The sequence below is a fragment of the Nematolebias whitei genome, chromosome 5 (genome assembly GCF_014905685.2).
Source record: "Nematolebias whitei isolate Nwh7 chromosome 5, NemWhi1, whole genome shotgun sequence".
Lineage (NCBI taxonomy): Eukaryota > Metazoa > Chordata > Actinopteri > Cyprinodontiformes > Rivulidae > Nematolebias > Nematolebias whitei.
In genome coordinates this window covers 28,494,846-28,507,765 of record NC_056502.1, presented here as the reverse complement: position 1 = coordinate 28,507,765, position 12,920 = coordinate 28,494,846, and the positions used below count along the sequence as shown (strand labels likewise).

The following is a 12,920-nucleotide window of genomic DNA, read 5'->3' as shown; positions in this document are numbered from 1 at the left end:
ATGTAATCCAAATAATACAGATGTAAAAATTCTAGAAGAATTGCTTCACGTTATATTGGTTGTTGAGCTCCTCAAATGTTCGTGCAGCAGATCAGTAAACAACAATTTTTTTTATTTTTCCAAAAAGCTATTTGTGCTTTCATTAAAACTAGACTGCTGTAAATTATAAACGGTTACATGAGGTTTGTGAAGTGTTGTGCGCTAACTGTGTTTGAGGGTAAATTGATGTGACATCAGTGTTTTTCTGCTTCTTTGTGTGTACAGACTGCAGAAATGCAGGCAAAATGGGAGGTAATGTCTCAGTGTTGTTCTTTTCTTGATGCATGATCCATTTTAACTCTTAAACTCATCGACTTGCAGAGTCTTCTCACTGATCTGCACCACCTTACATATTTAACAAGAATGCTAACTTCATGAGACACGGACAGATTAACTCTTATGAAATTTACATTTATGAAAACTGAATTAATGTTTATTGTGTTCCTTTTTTGTCAGTGCTAGTTCTATTATAGTTTAATCAAAATGTTTCCAATCTACTAACAATAATTTATTTAATAGAAGATGTGTTGTCTATCTACTAGTTTTCCTGCTTCTTACCTTAAAACTTCAGTGACCAAATAAAAAAAATCAGTGTACATTGATTATTGCTGTTAGCCACTGATGTTTCCAACATGGTTCATTTATCTAACATAAGGGAGGGCAACATTTTTTTTCTAAAGAACCAAATTGAGATATTTAAAACAATTGAAGGGCTGTATACTGTAGATCAGAGGTTCTCAAACATTTTTGAGCTCAGGGACCCCTTACAGGGAGAAGAAGTTTCAGGAACCCCCTCATAACCCTCATGTTTTTTAAATTCATTCATTCAACCTTTATTTAGACAGGTTAATCCCATTGAGCCTCGAGGACTCATTTACAAGAGAGACCTGATTTCAACAAAGAATGATGACAACAATGGACAACAGCGACAACAATAAACAGTTATAAAAAGTCGTAGTCCAGTTTTTTTTTTTTTTTAAGAAAAAGGTAACAAAAAAACAGCTAGATTCTAAGGCGAATATAGAAAACTAAAAACAGGAACATGTCTGTATTGGTCCCTGCCAGGAGTCCAACAGATTCTTAAAGCCACTTAGAGAGGTCAAGGTCGAGAGCTTCCTTTCGAGAAATAATTTTCTTGAATTTGTCTCTTTAATGTAATATAAATATTTGTGCAGCATAAATACTTAATACTTGTTCTTTAACAATGCTCATAATTAAAAAAAAAAATTTAAACATGGGGTATTTTTCATTCAAGACAAACTTAATTAACAACGTTTTAAATTTCAGCTTCCAAAAATGACAGCTTTGAGAAAATTAACAGCATCAAAAACAACTTTAAAGCTTTTCTTACTCACACAATGAACATAAACGTATAGCCACTTCTTCAAATTATTACAGAAAACTATTTACATAAAACTACACTGAATCATAACAGCAGTAATCATACCAAGTAAGGTATGGGGGTATGGGGGTCTGGGGGTCCGCCTCCAGAAAATTTTGAATAAAGTAGATGGGATTTCCTGACACTGAACAGCATACAGTCAGTCAGTGTCAGGAGGGCTGTGATCAGTCTTACATCGGGGAAACTAAACAGCCACTGGCCAAAAGGATGGACCAGCACAGAAGATCAACACCATCAGGCCAGGACTTGTAAAGGAGGCCATTTTTGTGTAAAGAAATCGTCCATCATTAAACGGGGTGGAGGCCTCCGGGTTCAACTGTCCCCCTCTTACAATGCTGTGATTGCTAGTATCACTCAGCCCTCTGTGAATAGTAAACAGCCATCAGTGTGCTAATGATCCATTGTTAGGCTGATGGTTCTTCTTGAGCATGTGAGCAGCTGGTTTTGGTTGTCAGCAGCAAACTGGTTGATCCACTCTGAGAAGGTGCTATTTAAGAGACTGAGCTGAAAACAGCACCTCAGACTGAGGAAGTCTTTTGGATGAATGACGAAACGTTTCTACATTTTTTGTTGTTTTTGTTTTGTTTTTTGAATGTCCAGAGGACCAGATTTAACTTTTTTGGATTTTTCTACCTGGATTATTGAGCATACATCAGGACATTTTTAACTATTCTCAAACACCCGGTGGATGATGCATGTCGAAATTAAAATAAGTTGAAACAAAGTTTGACGTTAAAAGTTTTTACTTTTATTCGGCAGCACTAGGAAATATTTTCAGCTAAATAAAGTTTTAAGTGCTACTTTATCTGCATGAGTCATGCGTTTTCATTAAAATCTCATTTAAAGTAAGTCCAGAATGAGTTTGTTAAAGTTTATTGAAAATAAAACATTTTGCTTCTTAGTTTTCCAACTTGAATTCTTTTTATTGTTTCATGATTTATGGCATCAAATGAAGCAGGATTCATGGAGAACCCTTTAAGGACATTGACAGTTTATCTTTGTTGTGTTTCTGTATCTCATAGTGTGCTGTAAGATGTGATGTTTCATTTCAGCATTTATTATACACTCTGTTTTTAATCATGATGGACTTCCAGATCGTGGTTGATCTATTTCTAATACAAAAATATACAAAATTTAAATAAATATAAAGTTCCACAGGAAACAATTGAAAATTTGGTAATTCATTAAGTTGAGTTAAAAGATCATCATGATGGAAGTTTTGCTTTAAAATGTTGTAAATCAGAATACATAACAAAAGACTTTCTATTTATGCATTTTAAACGTATTGCTTATCTTTTGCAGGCTATTGTGATGAATATGAAGGAAAAACATTACAGTTTCCTGGACCACAAAAGAACTGACTTTGATGTCGACTATGAGCAATTCTGTAAAAACACATCTGAGCTCCATGTAAGTTATTTACAGACACAAAAATCTACAGTCTGTGGGGTTTCTGAGATTTGTCCTGTCTTTACAGTTTCCTTGTGTTTCATTCACCCCTCGGTGTTCTTCCTCCTTGTGTTCAGCTCCTGACTCACCTGTCTGTGATCCCAGTCACCTCAGGTGTTTCCCACTCTGTTTCATCAGTGTCTGTATGAAGTCTGCATCTTTCCTCTCCTCCTGTGTCCGGGCATTAACCTTCTTAGGTCTCATGTTTCTGTCGTCTGCTCCGCTTGTCTTCGTTCCTCTGAACATAAGTTTTTGCTGGCCCGTCAGCACATTGTTTTGTTATTGGTAAAAATAAGTTATTATTTTTACTCCTGATTCTCTGAGATCTGCCTGCACGTGGGTTCACCTTAGCAGAAATATGTCAAATAGCTTCCACGATCTGTATAACGATAAAGGTTATTGGCTTTCTGTAAATGTACATTTTAATGTGCATATTTTATGTAAAGTTTGTTGGCGGGGCAGAAGACTTTGCTACAGGTAGAACACTTCTTTCTGTACAGGCCGTAAAATAAAGGCCATTAATGCCTGAGCATTGCAAAATACAAAGTATCTTTTTTAAAAACTTGAACCTTGAAAATATTGTCTGTCTCGATCAGCGTTCTGTGAGGACCCAAGGTGCAGATTCAAACATTGGATGACTAAAACTATTCATCCATCCATCCTTCCATCCATCTTTAACCGCCTCTTCCTTTTTGGGTTGTTGGGGTCGCCAGTGCCCACGTCCAGCAATCACTGTTCGAGAGGCGGGGGACACACTGGACAGGTCTCCAGTCCATCCCAGGGACACATAGAGACAAACGAGACAAACAACCATTCACTCTCTCACTCACAACTAGGGATAATTTAGAGTTACCAATCAGCCTAACATGCATGTTTTTGGTCTGTGGGAGGAAACCAGAGTTTTCTGAGACAATCCACGTATGCATGGAGAGAACATGCAAATTCCACCCAGAAAGGTCCCCGGACCGGGATTTGGCAAAGGGTAACCTGCTCACTGAGAGGCAACAGTTCTACTAACTGCACCACCGTGCTGCCCTGACTAAAACTATAAGATTTTAAGAAACAGAAATCAAAATCAGATGAATAATAACTAATAACAACAAGCGATACGTCAATGTCCCCCGACGCTGACGGATTTGAGTAGTGAATGTTTGTAGTTTTGGAGCCAAGTGATTTTCTGAACTGGAATTGAACAGGGAATGAAGTAAACCTTAATGTTTTTATTGCGAGGAGTTAAACTGTGTAGAACAGATGTTTATTGTCCCGTGTTGCAGACCACCCCATCATTTAAGGAAACTATGCTTTCTAGGTATTATATTGCTTAAAAGTACAGTTTCCTCAACTGATTGGGGTGGCTGAAGATTAATTTATCTTATTAATAGGAGGCCTCACCAGGATCCATCACTCTGAGCTGACTTGGACAAGAAAAAAAAAAAAAAACTCCCTCTGTTCTTTTCCACAGTGTAACTCCTACACTCTTGAATATCTTACACTAAAATAATTAAGGTTTACTTGTATTCCCTGTGCAGCACGGTGGCGCAACTGGTAGAGCTGCTGCCTCTCAGCGAGCAGGTCCTTGGTTCAAACCCCGGTCCAGGGGCCTTTCTGGGTGGAGTTTGCATGTTCTCTCCGTGCATGCGTGGGTTTTCTCCGGGTACTCCGGTTTCCTCCCACAGTCCAAAAACATGCATGTTAGGCTGATTGGTAACTCTAAATTGTCCCTAGGTGTGAGTGAGAGAGTGAATGTTTGTTTGTCTCGTTTGTCTCTATGTGGCCCTGTGATGGACTTGCGACCCGTCCAGGGTGTACCCCGCCCCTCGCACAGTGATTGCTGGACATGGGCACCAGCGACCCCCGTGACCCAAAATGGAATAAGCGGGTAAAGAAAATGGATGGATGGATGGATGTATTCCCTGTTCAGTTCCAGTCCAGATAAACCGAAATACCACAATCCTTCACTGTTCATTTCCCTCAGTGACAGGGCACATCAGCTTGTTTTTGATTTCTAAGGCTGCGCAGAGTGCCGCACAAAAACTAGGGCAGTCACAAGGAAATACAAGAGCGAGACCAGAAACATAGGAGGACAATGCAGTTTGGAGGAGTTAAGATTGAAGCTGAGGGATTAGTGAATATGTGCAGGTGAGAGTCATCAACTGATGAACAGATGGGACCGATCATCTGAAGGCTAAGACGACAGACAGGAAAATGGAGGAAAAAAAAGAAAAAACAGGAGAGCTGGGTAAACATCCTGGGTGGTTGGAACCACCGAGGATTACTGCCAGGATTTCACATGATTGTCACCATATCTCTCTCAGCAGAGATGGTGTGTTATTACTGTGAGACATTCAAATGACAGCTGGATTAAACTAAAAGGAACATAACTGAACAAACAAAATAAAGCATGATCTACAAAATAAAACAAAAGCTCATGATCATGATGCTCTCATCTGCTGGGCTCTTACCATTTTATTGGACTTTTTAAATTTAGTTGCATTTAGACAGCTTTTTTATTATTTTTTTTTATTTTTTAGAAAGCAGGTTTCAGTGAAAGCTCAGAGTAAGTTAAGCCTGAGTTTATGAAAACTAATTTCAGAAAGCGATTTGGACTCGACTCACCATGGTAACAGACTCTGAAGCAGACTCTTTCTGTCGCTCTCTGTCCATTAGAAGTTGCTGCAAGTTTTCAGCAGATCGACTCATTTATATCAGCAGTGTTCGTGATGAAAACGTGTGAAGCTTGTTTTGTTCAACTGTGTGGCTCAGCACTCAGAGTTTCCCAGCTCAGGTTACTCAGTTTATGAATGAACTCAGTTTGTTAAACCTCCTTTCTTGAATTTCAGCCCTGCAGAGACCATAACAATACATGTTTTGATTGAGCAAGACATGCAGGTTTGTCTTTTTGAGAGGTGAAAGAACAATCTACAACTCTTTAGCTCTGCACAGACATGTTTCCAAATGTTTCCATACATCCAGTGCATATTTATGTTTTATTTGGGCTGAGATGGAGTTTGGTATGTTGTCATTTTGGTAAATATTACTCTTGTTGGTTTTTGTATTTCCAGAACCAGATGAAGAGTTTTATGGATAAAACCTTTGAAAAGATTCAAAACACAGAAAGAGCTTTAAATATGCTGAAAAGGTTTGAGAGGTGAGTTTCTTTTAATTCTTTTTTTTTTATTCTTTTTTTATACAGAAACTCAAACTCGGGGTCTTTTTTCCCTTTTGAAACAGACTGGGCATTCCCAACCTTGGCATTGATGAAAAGTATCAGAGTACTTTCCAGAATTATGGCCATGACATTGAAATGATTTATTGCATTTATACGAAACAAAAAATGGACCCACCCATTGGCAGGGACATGCCACCGGTGGCAGGTCGGATCATGTGGGTTCGTCATCTGTACAGCCGGATCCAGGGTCCCATGGATCGTTTTCAAGAGGTTTTATTAAATTTATGACTCTCTCGTTCAGCTGGGCTTAAGTTTTGGCTTTGTATATCCACGGGGACATTTTCTTTGAGGTCAATATGCTGTTGTGTTCCTGTGCAGCATCCAAAGGTTCTTTCTACACCTGAAGCTAAGAGGATCATCAAGAACTTTAACAGGGTAGCAAGAGTCCTGCTGGAGTATGAGATACTCTACCATCACCAATGGATGACAAAGGTGCAGTAAATATTGTAGGAAGTAAATTAAAACAGAAAGACACAAGTAAAATGACATATGACATAATATATACAGCATGCATAAATCAGGGTTTATGTCTAACGAATCACAGCTTTCCATCACTAATATCACTCTTTACAACTTACTCTTTCTTTCTTTTTGTGTTGTTGTTGTTTATCCCTGTATGTCATGTGCAGATGGAGGTTGCCAGGGCAGGCTTGCGGGCCTCACTGCTGGTCCGGATCCCAGAGACCGGGCAGCTGGTTGTGAACTTTGACCCAGAGATATTGACCCAGATCCGAGAGGCAGACTGCATGACACAAATGAATCTGGAGATCCCTCCATTTGCTGCTTTATTGCAGCAGAAGAAGACTAAACTCAAGAAAAACTACGATAGGTTAGAGGTGGGTGTTCACAAAATGGTGCTCATTGACAAAAAGACAGGAGAAAGAACTGGAAGTGGCAGAAATGAAGATGCTGAGGTTCTCCATAGGAGTGACAAGGATAAGAATGAGATCATCAGAGGTACAGCACAGGTTGAACAACTGGGAGATAAAGTTAGAGAGGCCAGACTGAGATGGTTTGGACATGTCCAGAGGAGGGACAGTGAGTATACTGGTAGAAGGATGTTAGAAATGCAGCTGCCAGGAAAAAGATGGTAGTTGGAGTGAGGACAGAGGACACAGATAGCAAGTAGCTAACACTGATTAAAACAGAGGACAGTGGGTAAAAGTCCAGTAAAGAACAACTTTATGTATGAATGTGTTTCTTGTGTTTCAGCTCATGCTGAGTGAGAACTCCAGAGTCCGAGCCAAGATTCAGACCGCATTTGAACCGCTGGCTGTGCCGCATGTTGCTAAGGTGAGATGATAAACAATTCAAGCATCACTGACAAGCAGTTTTACTGAACATTATTTAGACTGGAAAAAGAAAGAAGAGGGTAAAGATAATGGATGGCTAGATTATTTAGAGTTTTGTCAAAATGCTTTAGTGTAATTCGTAATAAATCAAATTTTAACGATTTACTTAGATATTTTTTATTTATCCATCCATTATCTGTCCCCTCTTCTTCCTTTTCAAGCCACAGGGGTCACTGGTGCCCATATCCAGCAGTCATTGTGTGAGAGACAGGGGACACAGTGGACAGGTCTCCAGACAGGGACACATAGAGACAAATAACATTCACTCTCTCACTCACACCTAGGGACAATTTAGAGATACCAATCAGCCTAACATGCATGTTTTTGGTCTGTGGGAGGAAACCGGAACACCCGGAGAAAACCCACGCATGCACGGAGAGAACATGCAAACTCCACCCAGAAAGGCCCCTGGACCGGGGTTTGAACCAAGGACCTGCTCGCTGAGAGGCAGCACCTCTACCAGTTGCGCCACCGTGCTGTCTAATATATACACAGACATTTTATTTTAATATCGCACTAATGTACTATTTTTTTGTATTACTGGATAAAAAACAGGGCAGCACGGTGGCGCAACTAGTAGAGCTGCTGCCTCTCAGCGAGCAGGTCCTTGGTTCAAACCCCGGTCCAGGGGCCTTCTGGGTGGAGTTTGCATGTTCTCTCTGTGCATGCGTGGGTTTTCTCCGGGTACTCCGGTTTCCTCCCACAGACCAAAAACATGCATGTTAGGCTGATTGGTAACTCTAAATTGTCCCTAGGTGTGAGTGAGAGAGTGAATGGTTGTTTGTCTCGTTTGTCTCTATGTGGCCCTGTGATGGACTTGCGACCTGTCCAGGGTGTACCCCGCCCCTCGCACAGTGATTGCTGGACATGGGCACCAGCGACCCCCGTGACCCAAAATGGAATAAGCGGGTAAAGATAATGGATGGATGGATGATGGATAAAAAAACATTAACGTGTTGCATCCTTTTTTCGATGCATGTGCAACTTGGTTTCCAGGTGGATGATGCCATACAGCCAGGTCTGATCTACCTCAACTGGACATCTCTGAATGTAGATAAATATCTGAGCAGCATTGAAAAAACATTGGGTAAGCAAAAATGTTAAGTCAAGTCGATGCCTGATATGCTGACACATAAGGCATCCTGCAAGTCAGCGTTGGCAGCTTGGTCTGAAATTTACATGAATCAATTATTGTATCCTCTCAGACATCTTATACACCTTACATTAAGCTCTTCTTATTTCACTGTTATAAATCCCTTGACCCAAAAGGGTTGTCCTTTTTCACCCCCACGTATCTCTTTTTATACTTTTTTAAAATGTTATCACAATTTTTTTAAATGCTTTCATAACCTCACAGTAACTTTACAACACTCAGTTCCTGAGGGGCAAAATTGTTCACATTAGAATAAACTATAAATACAGCTTTTAATCTGTTGTTTATCACTCATAAAAGCATGCATTCCTCTCAGTAAGATTTTTTCTTTTTACCTCTATCCCTATACTATAGATTTTTATATACCCTGGCACACCACTTTTACATTTGAGAGCGTCTGTAAAAATCTCAGCCTAGAAGGAGAACTTTCTCTCAGCCAGACGTCGCTGCAGAGTCTTGCCTCTCATCCCATCTTACAAAACTGTTTTAGTTTGGATGGCAAAAACTCACTTGTAATGTGCGCAAATAAGCATTTAATATGAAAAAGCTGTCCCACATGCATGCAGGCTGCGGAATCGGATGCTCAACGTCTGACAGCTGTTGGTTTATCCCAAAGCAGGACGTCATGAGCGGGTGCACTGTGCTCTTGCAGCTCACTTGTAAATTCCGGTCAGTAAAAACAAAAATATATATGAAAAACTGGCCTTTCTACCATTGGTAAAGTAAAAAAAAAGTATAAAATAGAAAAACCTTCCTGCCTGATCACCAAGAGACAGGAGTAAGTTTGACAGAGAACAAGGCCTCATTTCAGTTTTCAGTCTGCTGGGCTGGAGGGTCTTCACAAAACTCTGCACTGGAACTTTTAACATTTGTCAAAAAAAAAAATCATTTTGGTCATATTAATGGGGTGAATACCTTCTTTTTTCCTTCAACAATTGCCATGAAATAAATATTTAGTCGACTGAAAAAAAGGCAGAAATGTAGAGTTTTATTTTTTTTAACTAAATGACCATAAAAAGTTAAAATAGTGAAAAACATTAAAATTTTATTTATTTATTTATTTATTTATTTATTTTTGTGTGTGTTTATTTCTTATCTGGCTGATATAGCTCTAAATTATTGACTGGTTTATTGTGCGTGTGTGCGTGCGTGTGTGTGTGTGTGTGTGTGTGTGTGTGTGTGTGGTGGTGGTGGGTGGGGGGGTGTATTTTTAAGTAGTTAGGTGACTGATTTTTCCCCAAAGGAACATGAAGGATCATGGTTAAAGGTCAATGAAAGGGTTAATTTCTCAAGAAAAGACGTCCAGTTGCATCGTTTAAAACTCTTCAGATTTTCTCTGTCCAAGTATGCTTTGATTCTCCTGATCCTCTGTGTCTTCAGAGGATTTGGAGCTGCTGATGGACAGGGTGAACGACTTGGTGGAGTTCAGAATAGATGCGGTTCTGCAGGAGATGAGCAGATCCACGCTGTGTGTCCTACCTGAGGAAGAACCCGCCACCTGTGAGGAATTTGTTAAAACCACCAGGGTAAAGAAATACTTATATGTTTCTATAAAAAAAAGGCAAACCATATTGTTGTGCAGTTGTAACTTTGTTGCAGAGAGCTCACCTTCTTATAGAAAAACCCTGCTGTGCTGCCATGTTTGAGCAGGACCAGTGCATCAAACAAGCCCAGACTCTCCACATGAAGAGCACCCTCGTGGAGGAGGCAGCCAATGAACTGATTAACATGCTGATGGAGTTTGACCACAGTCATAAAGAGGAAGAGGGGAAGGTCGAGGAGGAAAGCAACGCTGAGAAAAAAACCATGGACCACCTGAACACTGAAGGTTCTTTCTGGTTTGGGATGTTTGAGATCCTGCACCAAGTTTCTTCAGTTTGATCCAAATTAAAACTTCAAACATTTCTCAACACATTCACATTCCCATCTAACATGTGACTTCCTCAGGGGAAGATGAGCACCTCTCAGACAGCCGCCTCTTCTCCAGAAACACGCTGGGCACTGCTACGAGCACTGGTCCTTCATCTCCTCTGGTGAGGAGGAAGAAGAGGAGGAATCTGGAAGTCATGGAAGAGGAAGCCCAGAAGCTGCTTTCCTACTTCAACCACTGCTACATGGACGCCCTGCTCAGAGTGACACGCAACACATTGGAGATGATACGCAAGAGAATACACACTTCGTCGCTCACGCCTATTTTCAGTGGGTCCAGCCTCATTGTCATCCATTTAAAGTGAACCAAAAAATACACAAACTACTGTAGGTAAAATAGTAAAACTATTATTCTGCATAAGTATTATGGTAGGAAACAAGAAAACTACTTTATCTATAAAAGGTTTCATGTGAGTTGCCATTGTTGAAGCAAAATTTAAAAGATAGATACCAAAACCAACCTTTAACAGTGCATTTCATACAGTACACTTTTCCAGTCAAGGTCACAAATCAAGATCAAATTTAAAACAAGCCCTTTGCTTGACCAGACCGTAACTTCTGATCTGTTCAAGATAATTTAATGAAACTTGAGCACTTGGTTCCACCACGGTGTTGTGTAATCTTTTCATCACCCCACTCTAGTCAAGTCTGTCAAGGTCACAAATCAAGGTATGGGTGTAAAATGTGCTGTAAGAAGTACTCTTGTTGCTGTTTGTTCTGAGCTCTAAACATCTCATCAGTACATTGTGATTGCTCAGTTTCCCTCGTCTCCCTTGATAGGTGAGAGTGATTCCCTCAGCCATGGGAAAGGCAGCGGTCAGCAGACTATCTTCAGGGTCAACGTGACCCTCTCCATACCTAACATTGTCATGGTTCCAGCTCTGGAGGAGGTCCAGCAGGCTCTGAACCAGGCTGTGGAGTGTGTGGTCAGTGTGAGCAAAGGAGTGAGCCAATGGAGCAAAGACAGAATTTCTAAGGTACGTTTGATTGGATAAAAACAACATTTTGTTTTGCTTTTCTGGACTGATGATGTTTTTCTCCGGCAGCAAACCAAACAACAGCTGAGCTCTTTCCTTTATTTGATTTTTGTTTCATAGAAGAAAATTAACGACAGACGAATGGCGGCTTTGAAACGAGACGGTTCTGAGAGTGACTCAGACAATGGAACAACGCACATGAGCATGGCTGGTACACCAAGAGAAAGCTAATTATTTACCAAACATCAACAACTCAGCAATTCATCTTACTTGACATTTGTTCAGATCATTTTCTTTTGAGAGCTGTGTGTATTTTTTGCAACTTTCAATCAGAACTCTCCATTTCACAGCTCAGAAGAGAAAAGCCATATCTGACTGACTAGACCGACACGTGATGATAGAAGTGACACGATGTGCTGGAAAACACTTTCACATTTTGTTCTGATAAAACTGGCCTTTATGTCACATTTACTAAAGGATCTTTCAAACTAAACCTAAATACAGTACATGTATCTTTACCAATTTGTGTATATTTTCTAAAAACATATGGTCTCCCAAAATTTTAGATGGCAGCATATCAGACACCGCATCTGTGATTCAGTCCATCCCATTCCAGGCCAGAAATTACTACAAGAGTGTGTCCGAGAACAAGGAAATTATCAAGTTGGTATCGGTTCTTAGCTCCTCCATCACCTCCACCAAGAAGGTAGCAGACATTTATTCTTGTAGAGCTGTTAGAATAACTCAGAATCCACTTTAAGGACACATCTTTGCTGGGATGTTTGTGCACAGGAAGTAGTTTCTGCTCTCCAGCGTTTCAGTCGCTACCATCACATTTGGAGGAAGGACCGTGAGGAGACCATGCAAAGGTATTTTTAACTGAAAAAATAAATAAATAAATAAAATAAAAAATGCAATCTAAGTCTATCTATCTATCTATCTATCTATCTATCTATCTATCTATCTATCTATCTATCTATCTATCTATCTATCTATCTATCTATCTATCTATCTATCTATCTGTCTGTCTGTCTGTCTGTCTGTCTGTCTGTCTGTCTGTCTGTCTGTCTATCTGTCTATCTGTCTCTCTATCTATCTATCTATCTATCTATCTATCTATCTATCTATCTATCTATCTATCTATCTATCTATCTATCTATCTATCTATCTGTCTATCTATCTATCTATCTATCTATCTATCTATCTATCTATCTATCTATCTATCTATCTATCTATCTATCTATCTATCTATCTATCTATCTATCTATCTATCTATCTGTCTGTCTGTCTGTCTGTCTGTCTGTCTGTCTGTCTGTCTGTCTGTCTATCTGTCTATCTGTCTCTCTATCTATCTATCTATCTATCTATCTATCTATCTATCTATCTATCT

The 12,920-nt window shown here is 39.8% G+C and overlaps 1 protein-coding gene across 1 annotated transcript in view; it reads left to right on the top strand.

Moving 5' to 3' along the window:
• Positions 1 to 12,920, top strand: part of dnah5 (dynein, axonemal, heavy chain 5) — a 191,066-nt gene that overhangs the window by 14,872 nt on the left and 163,274 nt on the right. Inside the window, exons 10-24 of the mRNA XM_037677265.1 lie at positions 265 to 291; positions 2,744 to 2,851; positions 5,953 to 6,038; positions 6,122 to 6,329; positions 6,438 to 6,551; positions 6,749 to 6,955; positions 7,332 to 7,412; positions 8,468 to 8,558; positions 10,005 to 10,150; positions 10,275 to 10,452; positions 10,572 to 10,823; positions 11,334 to 11,530; positions 11,651 to 11,741; positions 12,097 to 12,236; positions 12,323 to 12,399. Coding sequence (XP_037533193.1) covers positions 265 to 291; positions 2,744 to 2,851; positions 5,953 to 6,038; positions 6,122 to 6,329; positions 6,438 to 6,551; positions 6,749 to 6,955; positions 7,332 to 7,412; positions 8,468 to 8,558; positions 10,005 to 10,150; positions 10,275 to 10,452; positions 10,572 to 10,823; positions 11,334 to 11,530; positions 11,651 to 11,741; positions 12,097 to 12,236; positions 12,323 to 12,399 — 2,003 coding nt within the window. The remainder of the gene's footprint in view (positions 1 to 264; positions 292 to 2,743; positions 2,852 to 5,952; positions 6,039 to 6,121; positions 6,330 to 6,437; positions 6,552 to 6,748; positions 6,956 to 7,331; positions 7,413 to 8,467; positions 8,559 to 10,004; positions 10,151 to 10,274; positions 10,453 to 10,571; positions 10,824 to 11,333; positions 11,531 to 11,650; positions 11,742 to 12,096; positions 12,237 to 12,322; positions 12,400 to 12,920) is intronic.